Source organism: Carex rostrata, chromosome 25 (assembly GCF_964058835.1).
Source record: "Carex rostrata chromosome 25, lpCarRost1.2, whole genome shotgun sequence".
Classification (NCBI taxonomy): Eukaryota; Viridiplantae; Streptophyta; class Magnoliopsida; order Poales; family Cyperaceae; genus Carex; species Carex rostrata.
Window position 1 is genome coordinate 2,382,251 of NC_135942.1, and position 21,573 is coordinate 2,403,823.

General features: G+C 37.3%; 1 protein-coding gene across 8 annotated transcripts; it reads left to right on the forward strand.

Annotated features, from left to right (window-relative positions):
- The first annotated feature begins 1,250 nt into the window (after nucleotides 1–1,250).
- Nucleotides 1,251–19,084, forward strand: LOC144576342 (uncharacterized). Of its 8 annotated transcripts, none has more exons than XM_078326694.1 (28): nucleotides 1,251–1,385; nucleotides 2,261–2,891; nucleotides 3,316–4,236; nucleotides 4,755–4,856; nucleotides 5,546–5,698; nucleotides 6,283–6,426; nucleotides 6,516–6,638; nucleotides 6,733–6,876; nucleotides 6,968–7,068; nucleotides 7,591–7,780; nucleotides 8,043–8,258; nucleotides 8,450–8,650; nucleotides 8,757–8,933; nucleotides 9,750–11,114; nucleotides 11,513–11,808; nucleotides 11,979–12,062; nucleotides 12,233–12,390; nucleotides 13,175–13,227; nucleotides 13,920–14,012; nucleotides 14,634–15,884; nucleotides 15,979–16,043; nucleotides 16,264–16,372; nucleotides 16,703–16,868; nucleotides 17,134–17,198; nucleotides 17,284–17,390; nucleotides 17,491–18,087; nucleotides 18,395–18,476; nucleotides 18,685–19,084. In XM_078326694.1, the coding sequence occupies exons 2-28, from the start codon at nucleotides 2,267–2,269 to the stop codon at nucleotides 18,702–18,704; spliced, it is 7,608 nt and encodes a 2,535-aa protein (XP_078182820.1). In that variant the 5' UTR covers nucleotides 1,251–1,385; nucleotides 2,261–2,266; the 3' UTR covers nucleotides 18,705–19,084. The 8 variants fall into 8 exon arrangements, with proteins under 8 accessions (XP_078182820.1, XP_078182824.1, XP_078182828.1 ...); XM_078326698.1 differs by having other exon boundaries at nucleotides 14,634–15,827; XM_078326702.1 differs by having other exon boundaries at nucleotides 10,452–11,114.
- Nucleotides 19,085–21,573: the final 2,489 nt, after the last annotated feature.

Genomic DNA, 21,573 nt, shown 5'->3' on the forward strand with positions numbered 1-21,573 from the left:
GTCGTGGTACAGGAATTCACATCCCCTCAGGTTACCTAACTGAGGATAATTACAATCAAACGGTTCTTTTAGATTGGCACGAATTTCAAAATGGACTCCTACAGTCTCCACAGGTACCTGATTGAATCTGATCCGGTTGGGATTAATCTGACCCGTCAGTTTCAATTTGCTTGAGTCAGGTACTTGGGGGGAGAGGGGGGTGTCCGATGGGCATCGGACCAAATACAGTTCGATGGGGGGTTTAAACCGTCAGATCTGCTTTAGGATTCGCACCCGCAATTTCGCGTCTGCTTTAAAATCCGTACACACGAATCCTAAAGCAGATCTGACGGTTTAAACCCCCCATCGAACTGTATTTGGTCCGATGCCCATCGGACACCCCCCTCTCCCGTACTTGGGAGGATAAGGATCCGTGGTACTGGGAGGTTGACAGTTCCGAAATTTTTATTAATAGGAAATATATTAAATAAATATCGAGATTAGAGAACGTTTTTGCGTTTTATCGAGATATATGGAAACCGTTATAGTTTATCACGGTCAGTATTAACACTTAATTAATCATCATCCATTCTAACTGAACCGTGCAAGAAAAAAACTGAAAAAAAAACCCTGGCTATTACTATCTATCACGGCCAGAGGCAGAAAGAAAGAAAAAAAAAAGGGCTGGTCGTGATAGTCCATCACGGCCAGAGGTGACAAAAAAAATTATTTATTTTCGTGCCTGGTCGTTCCAATCTATTGCAGACCGGGTTTTTTTCATGTGTTTTTATGGTTCAGTTAGAATGGTTAATCTTGTTAATTAAGTGCTAACTCTGGTCGTAATAAGCCATAACGGGCAGAGACCGTAATAAACCATAACGGTTTCCCTATATCTCGATAAAACACAAAAACGTTATCTAATCTCAATATTTATTTAATATATTTTCTATTAATAAAAATTTCGGTTGACAGTTTGCTTTCTCTTTCGAGTGCGTATTTTCTGAGATATCTCATATTTTTCGTGACCGACGTATCCGGTGCCTATGGTGACGCAGGGGGCCAGTATTATTTGAGCTTTGAGATTCGCGCAGAACGTATTGTAACGGTTGAGATTTTCCAAAAAGTCACGCAAAATATGAGATATCTCAAAGGATGCGAATTCCTCTCTTTGTTTCCGCTCTTCCTTTGTGTAACACAGCAGTAGAAAAGTGACTTCAGCGGATATCTCCATTCTTTACCGAATGGAGAGAACTTGAGCAGACGCTTCCTCTTTTTCCCACTTCTCGCTCCCGCTCCTTCATATTCTTTTGCTTAGAAAGCTGTACCAAGGAAACAAAAAAGAGAACATAGCGAAGCAGAAAGTAAAAAATTAGGGTTTTAATGAACTAACTCACTCCGTTCTACTGGTACGCGCACAGAAAAATCCCCCGTTGCTTGACATTTTCTTCATTATTTAACTTATTTCTTACTTGGAACCAGTGTTTTTTCTTGCTTTAATTCGTCGTAAGAAAAGCGCCTTTTGAGTTCGTATATTCTTATGATATTTGCACAATGTACGACGCAACACTGGGAATTTCCCGGTGTTTTGTTGAAAAATGGCAGGTGTTTGTGAATTTAATCTTTTAAAGTGGAGGTCGATGATACCTCCACCAGTACAGTGAGAGTTGAGCCTGTCGAAATATGTGGAAATGACATATCAAATTGTAAAATTGTAAAATTCCTCTTGTACTAAATTGGATAGTACAAGAACACTGTATCTTTTATATGGATTTTTATCTTATTTTGAAGTTATTCCTGGATTTGTGTGCACTTATCTTTCTTCCCTAAAAGGAAAATTTATGCATTTTCTCGTGTCCTGTGTTTTTTTAGTAAAAACAGCACAAACTGTTAGAAGTAACCTTTTTCCCCAGTAATTTTTGTGAAATGTCACAAGATGGTTGTTAAAATGCCCCTGACAAAGAAAACCCAGAAACAAATTTGCTACAGGGTTTCAAATAAACTGTGCACTGAAAGCTAAGGGTATTTTAGTTCATACATGCTTGTATTTCCAAATTCTACAAGTACATGCAGAGTAGTTAGTTATCTTTGGTAATGCATGCAGAACCGTACTTGCATTATACTGGTAACCATAGCAGCATATCTAGTAGGGTTCTAATCTCATGCATGTGCTATTTGGTACGCACAGGCACCATTTTTTATATATTTGGTACCCTGTACCTTTATTGTTGTTATCTTGTCATTACCAATTAAACACAAAACAAATATTAATTATTATGTGCAGCGCTTGATGGATTCTTATGACAACTTTGATCTCATCGGAGATGATAATTTGATGCAAGATGCATTCAAATTTGGTGAGTTGGACGCAGATCCAGGTTGTTGTTTCTCAACTCGGGATGGAGATTGGGATCCCTTTAGTGCCTCAGGCAGTGGCACTCACACTTCCACAACTAATGATGCAAGTATCTGGTCCGAGGAACTATTAAATTCTATAGTTGGTGCTGAAATGGTCTTGGGAAGCGATATAACTAACCAATTGGATGAGAGAGAAGCACAAATGGGCCCCAGTGAGGATAATTCTGGAAGTTTAAAGAGTGTAATGTTGATTGAAGGAGACAACCGTAGTATATTGAGTAAGGGAGAAAGCCAGGCAGAAATTATAATGTGTAACTCAGAAAATCCTAGATTTGACACGGCGATTGGAGGAGAGAGCAATGCCCAAACACATGAAGTTGAAAGGGAAATGGGCCCCATGGAATTTAATTCTGAAAACTTAGGGGGTGACATGGCAAGTAAAGAGGCGTTTGTAATAGAAACATCTGATGTTGAAGCAGATTCTGGATGCACATTGCATGACCCAGGTCCATTAGGTAACTCTTCACCTGAAACCGAATCAGTAGTAGATAAGATAGGTATTTCTCGCTTTCATGTTATATTCTATATTTTTGCTAGCTAGTAATTTGTTTTTTATATGTTTGTAGATATTTTTACTTTTTATCATCTTCTTTGGGGAAAGTTAGGGATGAAATAGTATGTATATATTTATTTCCAGGCCCTTTTTTCCTTCTTTATTCCTTAAACGTAACTTTAATCTGCTCATGGTAGCAAGATCAGATCAGTGTCATATGATTGTAGTAAATTCGTTTTGTCAATCATGTCAAGTTCAGGAAAAGGACACTAGTTAATTTTGTTAGAACTGAATAAAGAATAAATTCAAGGTGTTTCATTTCTACGACAGTTATCATAACAACTTCATGATTTCTTTCAATGTACATATTCTTGAATTTCAAAAATTATGGAAGCTTATACATAACTTTACTATTTCCTTTTGAACAGTGAGCTCCGGTTCAATGAAAACAAGTAATGAAACTGAAGAAGTAGAGAAAAGTATTATAGAAGAAAAGCCGACAGAGTGTAATTCTAAAAATGTAAGGTGTGAGGTGATAATAGGATGCAGCAACAATACATTGGATGAGAGAAAATTCCATGTGGGTCCTACTGGACTGAACTCTGTAAATTTAGGGGGTGAGATGGTAATCAAAGGAGGGAGAAACAATGAATTGAGTGAGGGAGAATATTATGTGGGCCGCACAGGGAAAACTTTGAAAAGTCAGATAGTCACCAAAGGAGGGAGAAATGGCCAGTCAAATGAAAGAGAAAGTCATGCGGGTGCCATAGTAGATGTTTCTGAAAATTTGTTGGATGAGAAATTAGTAATAAGAGGTACAGATGACCAGTCAAGGTTGGTAGATCGACAGGTGGGACCTGACTCACCATCATGTGAGAATTTATTTGGAGATGCTGAAGTGGTGACCAGAGGGGACATAAATAACAAATGGAATGAGGGAAACTGTCAAGTGGGGCCGGCAATTGAACTTAAAGAGTGCATTGGTACTTCCAAAAGTAGCCATCTCATCCAAGAGAGTGCCTATGATGCACACAAGGTCCCACAAGGTGAGAGAAACACCCAAGAGGAGGAGATGACAACCCCTGTTTCTCAGTCCGAAGAGTGTTTTGAACAAATAGGTCCCAGTGAGCTCTACAGGTCAGTGGATGAGAAAAATTGTACCAGGTCCCGGTTGAAATTTCCTTTTAAGGAAACTGAGTCTGAATTGTGTGGGAGAGTTTTGTCAATTTCTCCTGGGTTTTCTCTACCTGAGACCTCTGTTGTCAAAGTGGATTCTAAATGTGCATTGATCGATGCGGGCCTGTTAAGCAGCGGTTTACCTGCAACCTGTTTGACGAATGATAAGCAAGGTACTAAATGTTTCATTCTTTGCTGAGTACTTGATCTTCAATTTTGGGCTTTACATTGGACTGTGGGTCAAGTCTAATCCGTAAACATGCCTTTTAATAATTGTAACAAATGAACTGTGTGCGTAATTAATCTTTGTGAGTGTGTGTGGGTACTGCTGAAGATGACTGTTATATTAATTTTATTTTGTAACTCCACATTTTCTCTCTCTGAGTTTCAAAACTGATTTAAATGGCTCCGAATTGTATTTCAAAATCTGCAGTTTCATATGACACCTGACACAGTGCAGTAGGTTATTATGTTTGCCTTTTCTTTTTGTTACGCTTGATGTGTGTGTACGGCTTGCTAGAGAGAGGTTGGGGAAGCACAATCATTGCTGCAAAAGATCCTGGTAGTGGAGAATAAATGTTCACGCACCAATTCACACTATACGTTTCCCTTGCTTCATTTCCTTTTTTACTCCTCTACACATTTAATAGTTGGAATAAGAGGCTAAATACACCATTCCTTTCCCGAGCAGTGTGCGCTCCTACAATTTCGAACAGCAGCCTCGATAACAACGCCCCTCTTTGTGTTGCGACTGCCCCATTTTTGGATTCTTCTTCTATTGCAGCCAATACAGGTAAGATATTTTTTATCTTTGTTTCTATCAGTATGCTCTTCTGGATCGTGGCCGGTTTTGGAATAAATTTACGATTTTTCTAATTCTATAGGTTATTGAAGAAGTAATTCATGAAGGGTAATCTAGTGCAGAGATTTATAGAAATACTATTTGAAATTTTCTTGTCCTATTTCAAAGTTCTTTCGACACTTAAATTCCTTTTGGTTTAGATCTTTCTTTTTTCCTTGTTTACCTATAACCAAGCTGAGTTTATCAGTTTTATATGGAACAATTTTTTTATTGGTAGATTTCTTAATTATCCCGAAGATTTTTTTAAGTTTCTTGAAAATAGTATTTTACAAGTTGGAATTTTATCAGACCTTTGATCAGGCAATGAATTTTTTTCTAACGAAGTGGGGGGGGGGGGGGGTTCGATAGGCATCGGACCGAATTCGATCTGCATCAAGGTTGGTGCACACTTGATCCGCACAAATCTCAAAGCTGACCGAGCAAATTGGAACTCCCCGGATTCCTTTTATTACATAGCTGTTTTTTATAGGAATTACCATAGACAGACCTCTCCAAGAGATCTTAATTAAATTCCCCTATGTCAACTTTCGTGGTTCTATGTTGCTTAGTTCTTCCCTTTTACAGCATGAGTTTTTGAATGCTTTAGCAAGACTTATAAAAAAGTTTGTCCGAAACAATAGGTGTTCATCAGATGGAAAACATCACCAAAATTAAAGAAGCAGAGAAAATAACTACCGAAGAATACTGCTCTGCTGATTGCGGGGCCCATACTCCTGTGGAATTGACTACAGGTGGCTGTTCTTCTCCAATTGAACTGACAGAGGAGCCTACTTGTATGAATTTATCCTTTTGCTTGTTTTTCTTTAGTAGTGTTTCGTTAAAGAAGATTTTAACATGCTGCATACCTTATTACTCGAGTCCTGTACTGTATTGTTAATTATTAAACCTGTATTGGTTTTGGCACATAATTACTACTTTTTTGTTGCATTTTCTTTTCACAGCTTGTCAGTGAAAATATTTGAGGCTTGTTTGGGCTTAGCTTAGCCTTCAGCACTAAGATTCGTCCAAACACCATTAAAGTTCTTTGGAACTTTGAAGGTTTATTAGTACGATTTGACCCAGGGACGGATCTACATTTGCTAAATGAGGGTCAATTGACCCCCATTTTTTCTAATAAATCCTTAAAACAACATTGTTTTGAATAGAAGTGCTTTGGATACACCAAATTTGACCTTCATTTTGCTTCATTAGTCTTTTAAGCTGACGTACATTCTTTTTTCAAGAAAAAAATCAGAGTACTATAAATCTTTGCGTGCATATTATTTCCTTAAACTGTTGGCCCCATCCAAATGCTAAAGTTCTTTTGAACTTTGACGGTTTAGAAGTATGATGTGGCCTACTTTGTATTGCTTAACAGTTGACGCTGCCTCAGTAGAGAAGCATGATGAGAATAAAGAAGCATTGAATGAAAGTGTGTTAATTCATAGGAATTGCAAGGTAGAGAATACAGCCTCGTACAAGAACCTGGAATCAAATTTGGATGAAAGGATACACCCTGCTGGTAATACTTTATACAATCTGCTTGAGTAAAAGCCAAGAACTCATTTTCGTCATAAGAATGGTATTCTAACAGTGGACAGTTTTTATCAGTGGTTGAAGCTGTACCTGAATCTCCAGCTGGTATAGGCAATACTGAAGGATTGCATGATCCGAGTGCTGATGCAATGACAAATGGTGGATTGCAAACAATTCAACCAATACAAGCCAATTGCTGTAAACATATATTTTCTCAATTTTTTTCTTTATTTTGTTTGATGCTACAGTGCTATAGTTGGTCCTTGCATAATTCTGATTTCCTTTGAAACAGCCAAGTCTGATTCTGTGAAGCAGACTACAGAAGAAATTCTAGTGACCTTTGAAAATAGCATTTCTGTGCGTGAGATGCCTTCTCCAGTAACCGAGCTTGTGTGCCAGTCAAACTCACTGAGTGAAGTGATCAAGGAGATTACTGGTATGAACTACCTATCATTCTGGTAAAAGAAAAAGGTGCCGCAGCACTGTTGTGAGAACGTTTTTCTGAGTACTAATAGTGTTTTGAACAGCGACAGAAACTATACCTGATACAGAATTGCACGGCCCAAGAGATTGCATGAGAGAAACTATGGAAATCTTACCTGTTATTCAATCAGTTGAGGTTAAAGCAGGTACTTCCCTAATAATGAAGCTTATTAGGAGAACGAGGAGGGTTCCAGTGCCACAAGCTTTTGGTGCCACAAAATACCACAAACTCACTTTTTTTAATTTATCTTTCAAAAATGTGAAATCCAAACGTTGAATCCAAACTGTTGATCTTGTTTGTTTTCATGAAAGATACGTGTGTGTTAAATTTTATGAATTTGCAAGCTTATTTTATACTAGATCAAGTGGACAACAAATGAACGAATCTAGTTACGAATTTTAATACATTCATTTTGTGACCACTTGATTGAATATAAAACAAACTTGAAAATTATAAAAAAAATTATGTGCACACATCTTTGATGAAAACGAACAAGATCAATGGCCTGGATTCGACATTTGGATTTCAGATTTGGTAATAAAAATATAAAGTGAGTTTGTGACATTTTGTGGGACCAAAAAAACTGTGTAAGAAGTTGAAACTTTAATTCACATCTCTATGTTTGATATTGTTTCTGATGCTCTGTTAATTTTCGCTGTGTAAGCTGTTGACCCTTTGGATAGAACAATTGATGAGGAAGTAAATGTCAGTGATGTCTCTGAGAATTCAGTCATGAATGATGTCACAATGGTAGATATTGTGCGGGAGTCCTCTCCAGTTAAACTGCTATCTGAGCCTCATGGGGACGCTAGTTCTGATGACTGCACACAAGAGATAGATAATGACAGAATTTCTCGTAAGAACCATACAGAACCCTACATGACAACTATACAAATATTATTTGTAAAAATAAGTATGTATTTGAAAGCGAGAATAGTCCCATAATATTGTGGGAAATCCAACAAAATCCAAATTTACTATACCAGATGGACTTCGGAGGACTTTTGGGATATATTTTCACTGTTGCTAATGCATGTGTAATGCCTCATTCATGTTCCTATTTTATTTCTAAGATACTCTACTAAAGTGAATTTTCTTTAACTGCATGTAATCCCAAGCAGTTGGCTGTATGCAAAAGAAGGATGATGAAGAAACACATGACAATGTTGTTTATGGAATAGCAAAAATGTTAAATGCCATTGTCAAAAATGCGGGCCTCACTCTCTCCCCAGTGAAGATCAGCTCGGAGCATCATGCTGATGCTGGCACTATTAATTCTACACTGGTTCAGTCTGATGCTGTAGAACAAGATGCGGATGATTGTGTCCTTTCTGGTAAGAGTCTTCAAATTCGTAAATTATCAGTTAGGCCCTATTAATACCTACAATATGGGATGGTATTGATTTTCTAGGACCAAATTGGATGATTCTTTGCTTACCAAGGACAAATTGGTGATTGTTGTACTTAAAAATAATACTTATTAATGCTCGGTATACCTTGTATGCTGATGAGTTCCTTTTGGCAGTAAACCCTTTAATGGAAAAGATCACTGAAGAAAACAGTGCTGTCAATGACTGCACCAAGTTGGAACTAAGTGCTACAATAGATGATGTGGGGCCCAGGCTCTCTTCAGTGAAAACCAGCTTTGAGTTTAATAGGGACATTAGTTCAATTGACGGTGCACCAATTCAACTGGAGAAGAAGATGGAGGATGGTGAATTCTCCGGTAACAAATTGCACTACATTGTCAAAGACAACAGTTATCATATATGTAAACACTACATTGTAGGCATCTACTTAACCATGGACAACCTTTCTGTTTTGTTATAAAGGCAATATTTTGAGCGAGAAGAGCACAGAAGATAATTACAAAAATACCCCTACAATGGAGAATATGGAGCTCAGCTTTTCCCCAGTGAAAATAACCCCCAGATCTGACATGGATGCCAGTCTAATTGATCATGTGCTAGTAACTCCTGAGGATGAGTTTAAGAATGTCAAAGTTTCTGGTAAGCTCAATTTGAAATTCAAATTTCCAAATTATAAAGATGCTCATGCATGAGAGAAATGTATCATGTATTCATGAGAATGACGAGACATATCCACTAGAGGTGATATATGGCCATTTGAATTATGTTTTAGAGGGGTATTTCTGGGATATGCCTTTCTCTTTGGATTACAATGGGTAGTCTCATATTTTTTTTATTTGTTAATATTTCTTGCATATTCTCATATAAACATATATTCTTTTAAAACAGATGGTTGTTTGGATGAAAATAGAAGTGAAGATAAGTCCTCAGAAGTATCTGAAATAAAAAAATATACTAGAATTGAAGACTCAGTTAAAATTAGCTCTAAAACCAATTATGAGAGCACTCCAGTTGATTTTGTACCCATTCAATCTGACGACGTGATAGATGACGGAAATGGAAGTGGTGACCTAGATGTTGTTCAGTCAAGTGGTTTAGAAAGAGAATATTTGGGAGCCATAAATCAAAGATCTGAAACTACAATTGGTTCTTTGGTAGAAGGGACGAGGTCCGAGTGTGAATCAACTCCTGTTGATAAACAAGGTGGAGTCCATGTAGGGGCCATTTTGACTGACTGCGCACCAATTCAATCTGATATAGCTGTTTCCCTGTCAGAAGAGATGGAGACCCAAAGCAAATCGACTAGTCAGGAAATGGCTGACCCAGTAGAAGGGATGAGGCCTGAATGTGAATCAACTCCTGTTGATAAAAAAGGTGAAGCCCGTGTAGAGGCCATTTTGACTGATTGCGTACCAATTAAATCTGATATGGCCGTTTCTCTGTCACATATTGAAGTAGAGGATTTAGAAGCTACAAATCAAACTGATAATATGGTCATTTCTTTTGGCAAAGAGATGGAGATCCGAAGAAAATCAACTAGTCAGGAAATGGCTGAGCTGGTAGAAGGAATGAAGCCTGATTGTGAATCAACTCCTGTTGATAAACAAGGTGAAGCTTATGTAGGGGCCATTTCGACTGACTGTGCACTAATTCAATCTGATATAGCTGTTTCTCCATCTCACATCGAAGGTGAGGATTTAGAAGTTACAAATCAAACTGATACTACAGCCATTTCTTTTGGAGAAGAAATGGAGACCCGAAATAAATTGACTAGTCAGGAAATGGCTGAGCTGGTAGAAGGGATGAGGCCTGGGTGTGAATCAATTCCTGTTGATAAACAAGGTGGAGCCCTTGTAGGGGCCATTTTGCCCGACTGTGCACCGATTCAATCTGGTATAGCTGTTTCTCTGTCACATATTGAAGGAGAGGATTTAGAAGGTAATAATCAAACTGATACGACGGTTATTTCTTTTGGAGAAGATATGGGGACCCGAAGCGAATTGACAAGTCAGGACATGGCTGAGCTAGCAGACGGGATGAGGCTTGATTGTGAATCAACTCCTGTTGATAAACAAGGTGGGTTCCATGTAGGGGCCATTTCGATTGACTGTGCACCAGATCAGTCTGATATAACTGTTTCTCTGTCACATATTAAAGTAGAGGATTTAGAAGCTGCAAATCAAACTGTTACTACAGTCGTTTCTTTTGGAGAAGAGATGGAGACCCGAAGCAAATCGACTAATCAGGAAATGGCTGAGCTGGTAGAAGGGATGACGCCTGACTGGGAATCAACTTCTATTGATAAACAAGGTGGAGCCCATGTAGGGGCTGTTTCACCTGACTGTGCTCCGATTCAATCTGATATAGCTGTTTCTCTGTCACATATTGAAGGAGAGGATTTAGAAGGTAATAATCGAACTGATACTATGGTTATTTCTTTTGGAAAAGAGATGGAGACCCGAAGCGAATTGACAAGTCAGGACATGGCTGAGCTAGCAGAAGGGATGAGGCCTGAGTGTGAATCAACTCCTGTTGATAAACAAGGGGGGGACCATGTAGGGGCCATTTTGACTGACTGTACACCTATTGAGTCTGATATAGCTGTTTCTCTGTCACATATTGAAGTAGAGGATTTAGAAGCTGCAAATCGAAGTGTTACTACGGTCATTTCTTTTGGAGACGAGATGGAGACCCAAAGCAAATCGATTAGTCAGGAAATGTCTGATTTGGTTGTGGCTGAAAACAAAACAGCGGAAGTGGTTGGTGCCCTGTTAGTGATTGCTGAGGCTTCTTCGGCTGATAAATTATCACAAACTTTTGGTAAAAGCTAATTCCACCTGATTTTCTCTTTTTATGTAGTGAGGTTTTTCACTTTTCAGCCTGTGACTTTTTTTTCTTCTTTTTTTGTGGGGGAGGGGGGGTGGGGACACAAGGAAAGCTCCCAGGCTGTTGGGTACTAGTACCCAAGTACCCAAATTCATCCATCAAGACAAGCAAACCCCCAAAAGCAAGTTAAACATAAGAATAAAATATAGTCTTCAAGCCGGGAGACAACTGGTAGTCTGGTATGTGTCTTCCTAACACGCTTCGGAATATGATATAATAAAAAAAAAATGAAGTACACCCTTGACTCAGATTTGTTTGGCATTATATTTATTTGTTAATTTCAAATCTTGACAGGTCATGTTTAGATGATGATTTGCTCTGTTTCTTTTCAGGTGATGATGTATCAGCTCCGCAATTGGATGATGTACTGCAGTGTACTTTGACTGAGAGCAAAGATCTCAAACCAAGTTTGCTGGAATTTGAAAATGGGGAAAAGACTTGCTCTTCATCAAAGTGCAGTTTGCCAGAGGAAAATGTTACTGGAGTTTCTCTGGGTGATTTGTTTCCAATTGTAAAATTTGACACTATGAAAGAGCCTCAAGTCAAATTTATCGTTTCAGAAAAATTGACAAGAGAAGATAAGAATAGCTTTGAATCCCCTTCTGCTTGTGCTTCTGGGACTGTTGTAGTACTCTCTCTCATCTCCCTCTAGCATTTCTGAACAATCTCACTATTACTGTTGCAAATTTTATACTTCATATCCTCATATGATTTAGTAGCACTTTAGTACAATATTCTGGCTTGAGAATCTCCTTTTCCTTTCTCTTGCTCTTACATATTCTCCATCATGAAATGTAGGTTGAGAAAACTGAAGATTTGAAGAAGAGATCTGGTGTCAGTGGCTCAAATATTCATTCTCCTAGCACTTCTAAAGCTGTCATGGTACATTCTCTCTCTCTCGGTCTATTTTCAACTTTCTCTATAAATATGTGCATGTGTTGTATCATTTTTTCAAAGGTTATTGTGTCATTGCATGCATGCATGCATGTATGTATCTATGTATGTAGAGAATATATGTAGAGAATAATCTTTTGAATAATTGTATCATGCAGTCGAATGAAGCTCTTAATAACACAACTTGTGCGGAGAAAAATGTTAAACTGCCAGATCTGAATATGCCACAGTCAGCAACTGCACCATCTCAGGAATCAATGACAGAGGCTCAGAAAATGCAGTTGCGGGCTCAAATTTTTGTTTATGGCTGTCTTGTGTAAGCTTATCCTTCTCTGCTAATTGGCTTCTCTAATGATTACTGCATCAGTGCCTGTACCAATCGTCTCCTTTTGTCGTTAGGATTGAGAATTGTTGAACCCAAGCAAACATGTTGTGGTCAGTTGGTCCAAGAGGTTAACAGGTCATTTTTTGGGTCAGGATATTATAACCTGCCGGCTAATCTTGTCAACCTGACTTTGGAACTCGACCTGATTTATTGACATCCCCATTTGCCAGAACTTAATTTAAGAACCTTACTATGAAAATTAAATGCAGTTAATTGCAGGATTAGCTGAAAGGTTGAGAACTAAATAAAAAAAAAGTTGTAAATTGAAAAGATCAAAAGTTATTATGAAAAGGAACTCACAGGCATTTCGTGAGCTTAACCTCAATACTGCTGGATTGGTTATAAATGACAAATAAGAACTGTTGATCTTGATCTACCTTTTTAGTCCAGCATTCACGTTCCACATAACGGAGTTCATTTCATATGCGATCAAGATATTGAAAATTGTCGAAAAAACTGAAAATGAATGCACCAAAATAATTCATTTTCAACTTCTTGATCTTATGCTGAACACACTTGAAAAATTAAGAAGTTGGAATGCCAGTAGATAATCTATAGTTCCACTTCTTGTTATGAAGCTTTCTGAATATTTTCAAGGTTAAGCTCACAAATGCTCTTGGTGAGATTAAGCTCATATTAACTTAACTAATTTGAAATTCGAAGACATTCATGTGGCACTGTCTATTTCTTTTTCCTTTTTTAAACTTTCTTTCAGGGATGGATCCCTTCCAAAAGAGGAAAACATGGCGAGATCCTTTGAAGAATCTGGTTAGTTTCACTGTTACTGTTTAATCCAGAAACCCTGTTTGGTTGTCTCATGTAATATTTGGATCCCTTTTTTGTTTTCTTCTTTATCTGTTAAGAATGTTAACCATAGCAGAGACATATTTTAGTTTACAAAATTTCCTAGAGATGTATCAGTGTGCACCCAATCACCCAACTACTTACCTGAACCAGACCTGATAAGGTGGTTCAAGATTTTCCTAACTGATAGAATATAGGAACATAAAAGATCTTGAGCCGACTCTCAGTACATTATTTATTTCTAGGCAATTTGTAGTTGTTGACACCAAGCAGGCTACATAATGAATGATACATATGAAACTGTGTTGGGTTTAATGTTCTTTTAATAATGTAATAATACTATCATAATAAACTTAGTTCTTTCATTTGTACATTTGAAAACTGCTAGTCAAACTTGACTTTAAATAATTCAAATTTATTAGAATTACCCATTAATTTAATTACCCATATTACTTAAATTTATCTATCATCAATAATCTTCACGTGTAATGGGTAGGATATGGTAAGCCAAATTCTAGGGGGTGACGGCAATCAAAATATCTGTCATTACCAAACTTGCTAGCTGCCTTTTACGCACATAAAGGATTTTTTGTCACACTGCTTTCTTCGAGATTGTTCTTTTGAAAAGTCTTGTTAAGATTTGATGTTGTGAACAGAGAGATGCATATGGGAGCCACTTTGGCATGCATATTCAGAGATGCTTAAAAACCGAAGTCCTCTCGGTTCTGGCAAGACACCTACTCTTTCAGGTCCTTTTTGTCTTAATTTGTACACTGATTTGTGAAAGAAATGTCTTATAACTTGGACTAAAAAACATGATGCTTCCTATTAGAAACTAGAAGTAGAAAGGCAAGTCTGAATTAGCTGTCATAGTTGTGATGGCACTATAACTATGGTACACGATCTGATCTGTCAGATTCAGATCAAACGCAATAGAGCAACAGATTCTCTGTGGCTTTTTAGAGCGATTCTGAGGATCTGAGCCTGTTCCCAATCTGATGGCTGAGATTGCGTGCCATAGTTAGTTGCATCATTGCAATTATGGCAGTCCGTGTAACTCATAAGAAGACCTATAATATTAGTCTGATATGTGATAGGAATAAAGATTGAAGTGAGTTAAGCTAATAAGTCCTCAAGTTTGTGTATAATTTCCAAGTAGATTTATTTTCTGACCAAACCCATCTTCGAGTCTAAAAATAATAAGAAAAGTAAAGGGATGGGCTAAGGTGCTTTATGCCCTTCTGTGTTGTTGTCAAGGTCCAAACAGCCAATCCCGAACCACTCAACATGATATCTATATTAAAATGTGATTGGAGACAAAATTTTATACTTTTTTGGAGTTTTTTTACTATTACTTTAGAATTTTGCAGGTTCTCGACTGAAAAAAACTTCAAGAAGGACCATACAAAATGATACAAGCTTCAATTCTCCTTATTTCAATTGGTCTCCTGCTCCTTCAAATTTTCAACCCTTTTCTTGGCATTTCTCTCCACAAAGCCAAGCAGGACAAGAACCACTTCAACCCACCAGGGTCGGAGTTGAGTCAGAAAAGCCAAGTAGAAGAAGAAAGAGATCATCTAAAGATGAGGTGTGTTATCCTGGTCAGAACTATGTAGGGAGAAATGCAAATCTTATTGCTCCCGCAACAAATAATGTTACACCGGATTTCAATGTTCAGACTTTTCCTGTACCTGTAAGCCCTGTACCGATATATGCTACTCATTCTATGAAAGGGAAAGCAGGACTGGTGCAAGCGGTCAGTTCTACTCATGGTTCCATTGATCAATCGAGACCTACTTCTGAAGACCTTATTAACAGATCTGCCTTTTTGTGTGCTGCATTGCCTGTGTTTCAGCTACAATCAACATTAGGATATTACCAAATTGCCCCTCCAGCACCAAGTTGTGTTTTTGTTGATGAGGCAAGCCAACAAGCCAAGGAGTTGAGTGCCAGGCCCTCTGAGACACTTCACCATAGCCCAGGGTTGCAGGAAACAGTAACTACTGACAAGAGTTCTAGTACTGATCCAAAAGATGAAGTTGCAACTGCAGTTGCAGCAGCTGAGTCTGTTACGAAAGCTGCTGCTGCAGCCAGGTTGGCCTCTGAGGCTGCGAGATTGGCTTCGGAAGCTGCTTTACAAGCACAGTTACTAGCCGATGAGGCCATGAGCTTGATAGATCCAAATCCAGGTATAGAATTCGAGATGGTTACACCGGCCAAGGTCTTGCAATCCAAGGATAAGGTGAATGGGTCCCACGCAATTGTTTCTGCCATGAGAGAAGCTTCTAGAAGGCGGGTGAAGCTGACTAGTGCAGCAAGTAGAAGGGCTGAGAATGTGGATACTATACTGAGAGCCGCAGAGATGGCTGCCGAGGCCGTGTCACAAGTGGGGCAAGTTCTGATGATGGGAGACCCTTTGCCTTTCTCTATAGCTGATATGGTTGATACAATTGGTCGTGATCATTTGAGGGCGGTACAGAGTGGAGAAGCTGATGTGTCAAGAAGAGAGAAGGTGGTTGATACGGGTCTTGCAACTCATGACAGAACCATGGTGGCCCAAGCAGGTGAGGCCTTGATGAGGGATCCAGTACCTCTTTCCTTTGGTCAAAGAGATCTTACTGGTGAGTCGAGATAAGAGGAATTATCATTACTTATCCTACTAATTTCACATTTTTAGGTCATCTAGAATGTTTTATTGATGGATCTTATTAATAGGACCTGGAGAGGATATATCAGTTGAAATTGGGGGAAATGTCATCAAGAAAGGTTCTTATGTTGAGGTAAGTTAAAATAGAAATTTTTGTGTCATTTTCCTACTGTTGTTTCTACCTGAGCCAGTCATGTACCATACTTGGTAATGAGTACTAACTGATAAAATTTACATCTGAAATATAACAATTGAAATTGCTGGTCTGACCTGGTTCCAGTTTCTGTTTACTTCCAGCCTTCTCTTTCTAGCTTTTATTGGCCTGTATTTTTCCCCTCCCCTCTAAATATCAGGTGACAGGAGAAAAAGAGGGCCTTATTGGGGTATGGTTTGCGGCTATTGTTCTTGATTTGAAAGATGGGATGGCCCATATACGCTACACTGATCTTCCTTCATGTAAAGGTGGGCCTTGCGACAAGTACTATAATCTTTTGTTAACATAGCATATTTTTGGTTGCTTTTCATTTATTGTTTTAGGTCAAATATTTCATGACAAAATCTAGACCCACAACTAGTTTTTTTTTTTTTTTTTGTACTTAATATACCTTTTTGCTAGTCTTGCTATTTATATAATGTTAAATACTTTTTTCTGATGGAGTATACTTTCTATTGTTGGGTATAGTTTTAGAACTTGTTGTATGTTTTACTTTAATGGCATCACTAGCATGCTTCATCCTTTTCCACTAGTTTATTGATTTTACTTTGTTTATTATGCTATGCTTCGGACTATAGAAGAGTGGGTCCCGGTCAAAATGGAGAGTGGTGCAGCACCTATGGTACGGTTGGCTCATTCTGTCACTGCACTGCAACGTGATGGTAATAGGAAGAGAAGAAGAGAAGATGAAAGCAGCTATTCTTGGTCTATTGGAGATCATGTTGATGCTTGGATGAGAGATGGGTAGGTGCATGTACTGTAGTGCTACTTTCTATAATCAAACTTGCATAGGAAATATCAAGTTATGACTATTGTTACAATTTCATTTACATTTTGTTAATGCATCTTGTCTTTGCATGATTTGTTTGTTTTAAAAATGAAATAACCAAACAAGCAGTGCTTCAATTTGTACTTTATCAATCTAATGCCTCCAGGTGAGGCTTATTTATATCATTTTCTATAATAAATAATGCATATTGTTGTTTTTGTCTTTGTGATATACCCTCAGGTGGTGGGAATGCATAATTGCTAAAAAGCACGATGATGAAGCCAAATATACTGTTCATTTACCTGGTAACTTTTTACAAATTATTCATTTCCTGTTATATAAAATTCCACGCCTAATAAGCATTCTTCTGATCATATGTTAAAATCCAAGGCAAGTCATTGGTTGTTGGAGAATGGGATCTCAGACCTTCTCTTGTCTGGAAGAACGGAAGCTGGGTGGAGTGGGTCCGGGTGAAGGAAAGTTCTGAGTTCAGTAAGGTACCGATTCATAATTTAAATATAAAATTACTAGTAGTTATAGTATTAAAAAAGGGCAAAGGATCATTTATTTTAATGCCAATATTTCTGTAACTGTCAGGGTGATTCTCCATTGAAGAAGCGGCAGAGAGTGTGCTCAACCCCTCATGATGCGGAGATCGTGATGCCAAGACCTAATCCCTCCACAAGTACCAAAATCCCGAAGCCCCTTCACCAGTATCGTAGAGAAAGTGCATCTTCAAGCAGTGAAACCAACCGAAAGAGAGAAGAGAGTGTTTCTGAGCCAAAACGAACGGGCCCCAGGGTCTGTTTTGGGGTCCCTCGCCCTAACAAAAAGACAAAATTTTTGGAGGTAACTCAAGTCAGTAGACCCAGATTGGCAAATAATTCTACTCTGGTGCCAAATTCAAATGGAAGAGAGAAATGGCAGAAGCCTCTGACCAAGATATCTGAGCCCAGCAAAGGCCCAGATGGTAACTTGACTAAGGTGAGAGGGAAGAAGCCTATGACTGAGCCTGTGACCCGGAAAAGGGTATTCTCTTCTACTATGCTTGGAGGTCAAACTGGTACTTCTCACAGGAAAGGGGTTCTGAATGTTGGCACTGGAACCTCAGATAGGGCTGGAAAAACTATTGCGGCTGATGCGGCACCCACTGAGCCGAGGAGATCTTGTCGTAAGGTCAAGCCTACCTCAAGGGTATGCCATTTATAAAGTATCTTTACTTTATTTCATTGTTTTTTTTCACTGTTACTGGTATTTGCATGCTTGACAATAAATCCCTTATTCCCTTAAATTAAACATAGAAATGTTGTCTTGTTTGTGAAGAACCTGGTGTTACAATTTGTGGACGTAATTAACACTTTAACCGCTTTTTTTTTTTTGCCAATTCGATACTTCATCCGAGAAAACTTTTTACTTTTTGAGAAATACTCTATTGCATCCTTCATCTTGGCAGAATTTCTTGTCGATTTCATGTTTTTGACCTTTCCTATGATATGACTAGCTTCTGGAGGGATTAGCAACTGACGGTTTAATGTCCAAGATCCCTGGTGTGGGTTCTATAAAGGGTTCGGTTTCTTTAAAAGGTACCTTGGTATTATATTCTATTGAAGTCATTCTTTACTAAATATTTTTTTTATTAAATTTTGAGTTGCATATCTCTTGAAAAATAAAAAAAATGGCCTATTGTAATCGGCAAGCTTAAATTATGATTCTTAATAAATGTTTTAATGATATTTGCTCCGGAACTTTTTTGTGTTCTGACATTTTTTCGTTCAAATGTTGACATCTAAGCAGGATCAACCCGTCAGTAAGGCAGGAGAAAGTGGTTAGACTTTTGTAAATAAAAGCTCCTTGCAACACCATGGATATCAAACATTTTGGTTTACTATGAAAGATTTCTAGCAGCTATCAGGTTTAAAGTGAACCTTCTCAATGACCCTTCTTTTCATTTTTGTTCATAGCAAGTCAATATAGGTAGATCTATACTTGCTTTTGAAAGCATCAGTCAGAAAATTTCTTGGTTATTTTGTTATTATGGTTATATTAGATATAGCTTACTAGTTATTGATGATTTTTTGTGTGGTGCATGTTATTCAAAGCGTTGTATCTTAACATTCATGCCCATTGAACAACTTAAATCTGGAAGACTAATTTCTCAGTTCTGTAATAAATGTTTGTTTGCATTGGAGATACAAGTTTTATATTATGTGAAAAACTAAAAAGAAAGAAAAAAAGAATGTAAAGCAAAGTTTCTCACAAAACCAACCTTGGTTACTTCAGAGGGACAAGTATGAGTCAAACTTCAACTAAAAAGCCTATATTCTCTTCCACCAGAATGAGGAAACCATTGAAAGTTAAAATGGCTTATATAATTAGAAGGATCCCTTAAAAAATGGGGTTATTTAATCGAAAATTATAGTTAATTTGAGACACCTTACATGCCTTCACATTTCAGTCATTTATCTCGTTGAAATTAAGTGTCATTTGAGGCATTTTATGATGAATAGCGTCTAAAACAGATGGTCCAATTGTGCATTTGAGATTATGAATTTCTTCTCATTCATGGTTAGAAAATTATCTACATAATGAACTTGATTGTTAATTAATCGATTTGATAACTTTTTCAATGCCCGTGAGATATGTGAAGTGGTGGAAGAATTCTGGTATAAGCAACAACCGCACTAGGTACAACCGATGAAATGTATTGGTCTGCTCTCTGTAGGTCATTTTTCTTTCTTTTATGGTAAGCGTAGGATATATATGCCATACTTGATTTTTTTGTTTTTATTTATTAAAGAATCCGACACACCTCAATATTTTTTAGATGTTATTTTTAAAAATTGAACTTGCGTCTCTTTGAAGAGAGACGAGGACTCATGCCATTATACTATACCTGCGGTTCTTAATTTTAAAAATGAACAAAGGTGAAATTTAAAAAAGAGTGAGACCATGATACTATGTATAATGTGAATTGGTCTATATTATAGATCAATATCTCTGTTTTCAAAGTTTAAATATCATATGAAAATGTACTTGCAAATTAAATTTTATATTTTTTAGAATTTGTTTGTCAATTTTTAAGATATGTATTTACTATTACAATAATAAAAAGTTTGGTATTTTTCAGATTTACTGAGAAATTTAGGATGCTAATTGAAAATATATATTGCTTTCTTTTTCATTGAAAAAATGACAAATACTGGGTCATACATCGAAACGATTCCCTTCTGCTGCAGATGGCAACCAGAAATAAATATCACTGCTAATATGTTGCTTATATTTTGCAACTTGTTTAGATCAGAAATGTTGTGCTACGCGAAAGAATAATCATACATATAATATCAGAAAAAGGTGCTTTAGCTGATAGAGTCAGTGCCAGTATTGTTAGATCAATGGTTGCCTTAAACGGCATGCCTCAATTGTTCTTGTTTTTCTTCTTCTTTCGGTTGATAAAAGCCTGTGTAGCAGCTCTAGAAACTCATGTTGTAAGCTTTTTCTTCTTTTCGTTTCATTTTCTCTCTTTTCAAAATGATATTTGTCGTTGACACTTGAGTTCTTATTAAATATAAAAAATATCAATGTTCTAAATAGCACGCTATAGTGCCGTTATATTATTTTCAGATTATAAAATCTATAGCGCGCTATTCTGCGCTATGTTGATGCTATATATATAGCACTGTTTTTTTAGCCATTCCACTATGATGCGATAGATGCTATTTAAATCTTTGGAAAATATAGACTGTGGGACTGAATTTGAACCACTAAGTTATAGCTACACATATAATATTTTATGAGAGAGTCAAACTATGTAAATACTTTCAAATTATAGAGATGACTTAATCATCCGTGACATTAGCCTAGATCCGCCTCTGATTGTGGCACCGAATGACGTGCCACTCCTTTTCTAATGCATATGGGTATCAACATCCAATGCAGTATGAGCGCGCATGTAAACAAACATTCTACCTGCCAATTCAGCTTATGTACAATGAATGCTACACAAATAAAGTAGCAAGGAATGCTATCTTGTTCTTATTGAGAAGAGGATGCACAAATTTTGACACAAAAAGTTGAATAGGCGTTGCAGAAATATTTTCAATGCATAATTTTCTCTTGCACTCTGTAATTGTGAGACCTCGAGAAAATAAAAATCACTTGCGAATTGAGGGAGGTCCAGTGTAATTCCTTTTATTTACTAGATCTGCAAAATTTGCTCTTTTCTTATTTATGTAGAGGTTTAAATTGTATGGAATAAATTTTCTTGATTTCTGTAGGGTATTTAGGCAAAAGTTTTGTCTCCTCTGATGTATAATATTCCGATTACCTAGTTTTGAATATTTTAGGTTCTTTCAGGATGAATGTGAATATTTTTTAATTATTAAAACTGTTAAAAGTTGGTATCCCGTGAAACCCATGATTTTTCTTATTTTTAAATTAGCTGCTTCGCAGATGACAACCGAGGCGCCCGTATATTTTCATCTCTTCTAACTTCTAAGCATACTATTCAAGATGACCTAATAATTAATGGATATTTCCATATGAATCTTGATGTAATTCTAAAAGCATGCACGTAATTGTTCGAACTGCTATGCAGGGTATGATAACTTATGCAACTACCTATTTTCACTTCTTATATAAGAGTATGTTTGGATGTGTAAAGAATAAATGTTATTCGAAATA

Bases quoted from the DNA above. Each gene is read 5' to 3' on its own strand.
- LOC144576342 (XM_078326694.1), top strand. From the start codon at position 2,267: ATGGATTCTTATGACAACTTTGATCTCATCGGAGATGATAATTTGATG. The intron at 5,699-6,282 runs GTATGAATTTAT...ATTGCTTAACAG, and splicing joins ACTGACAGAGGAGCCTACTT to TTGACGCTGCCTCAGTAGAG. The intron at 12,063-12,232 runs GTACATTCTCTC...TGTATCATGCAG, and splicing joins GCACTTCTAAAGCTGTCATG to TCGAATGAAGCTCTTAATAA.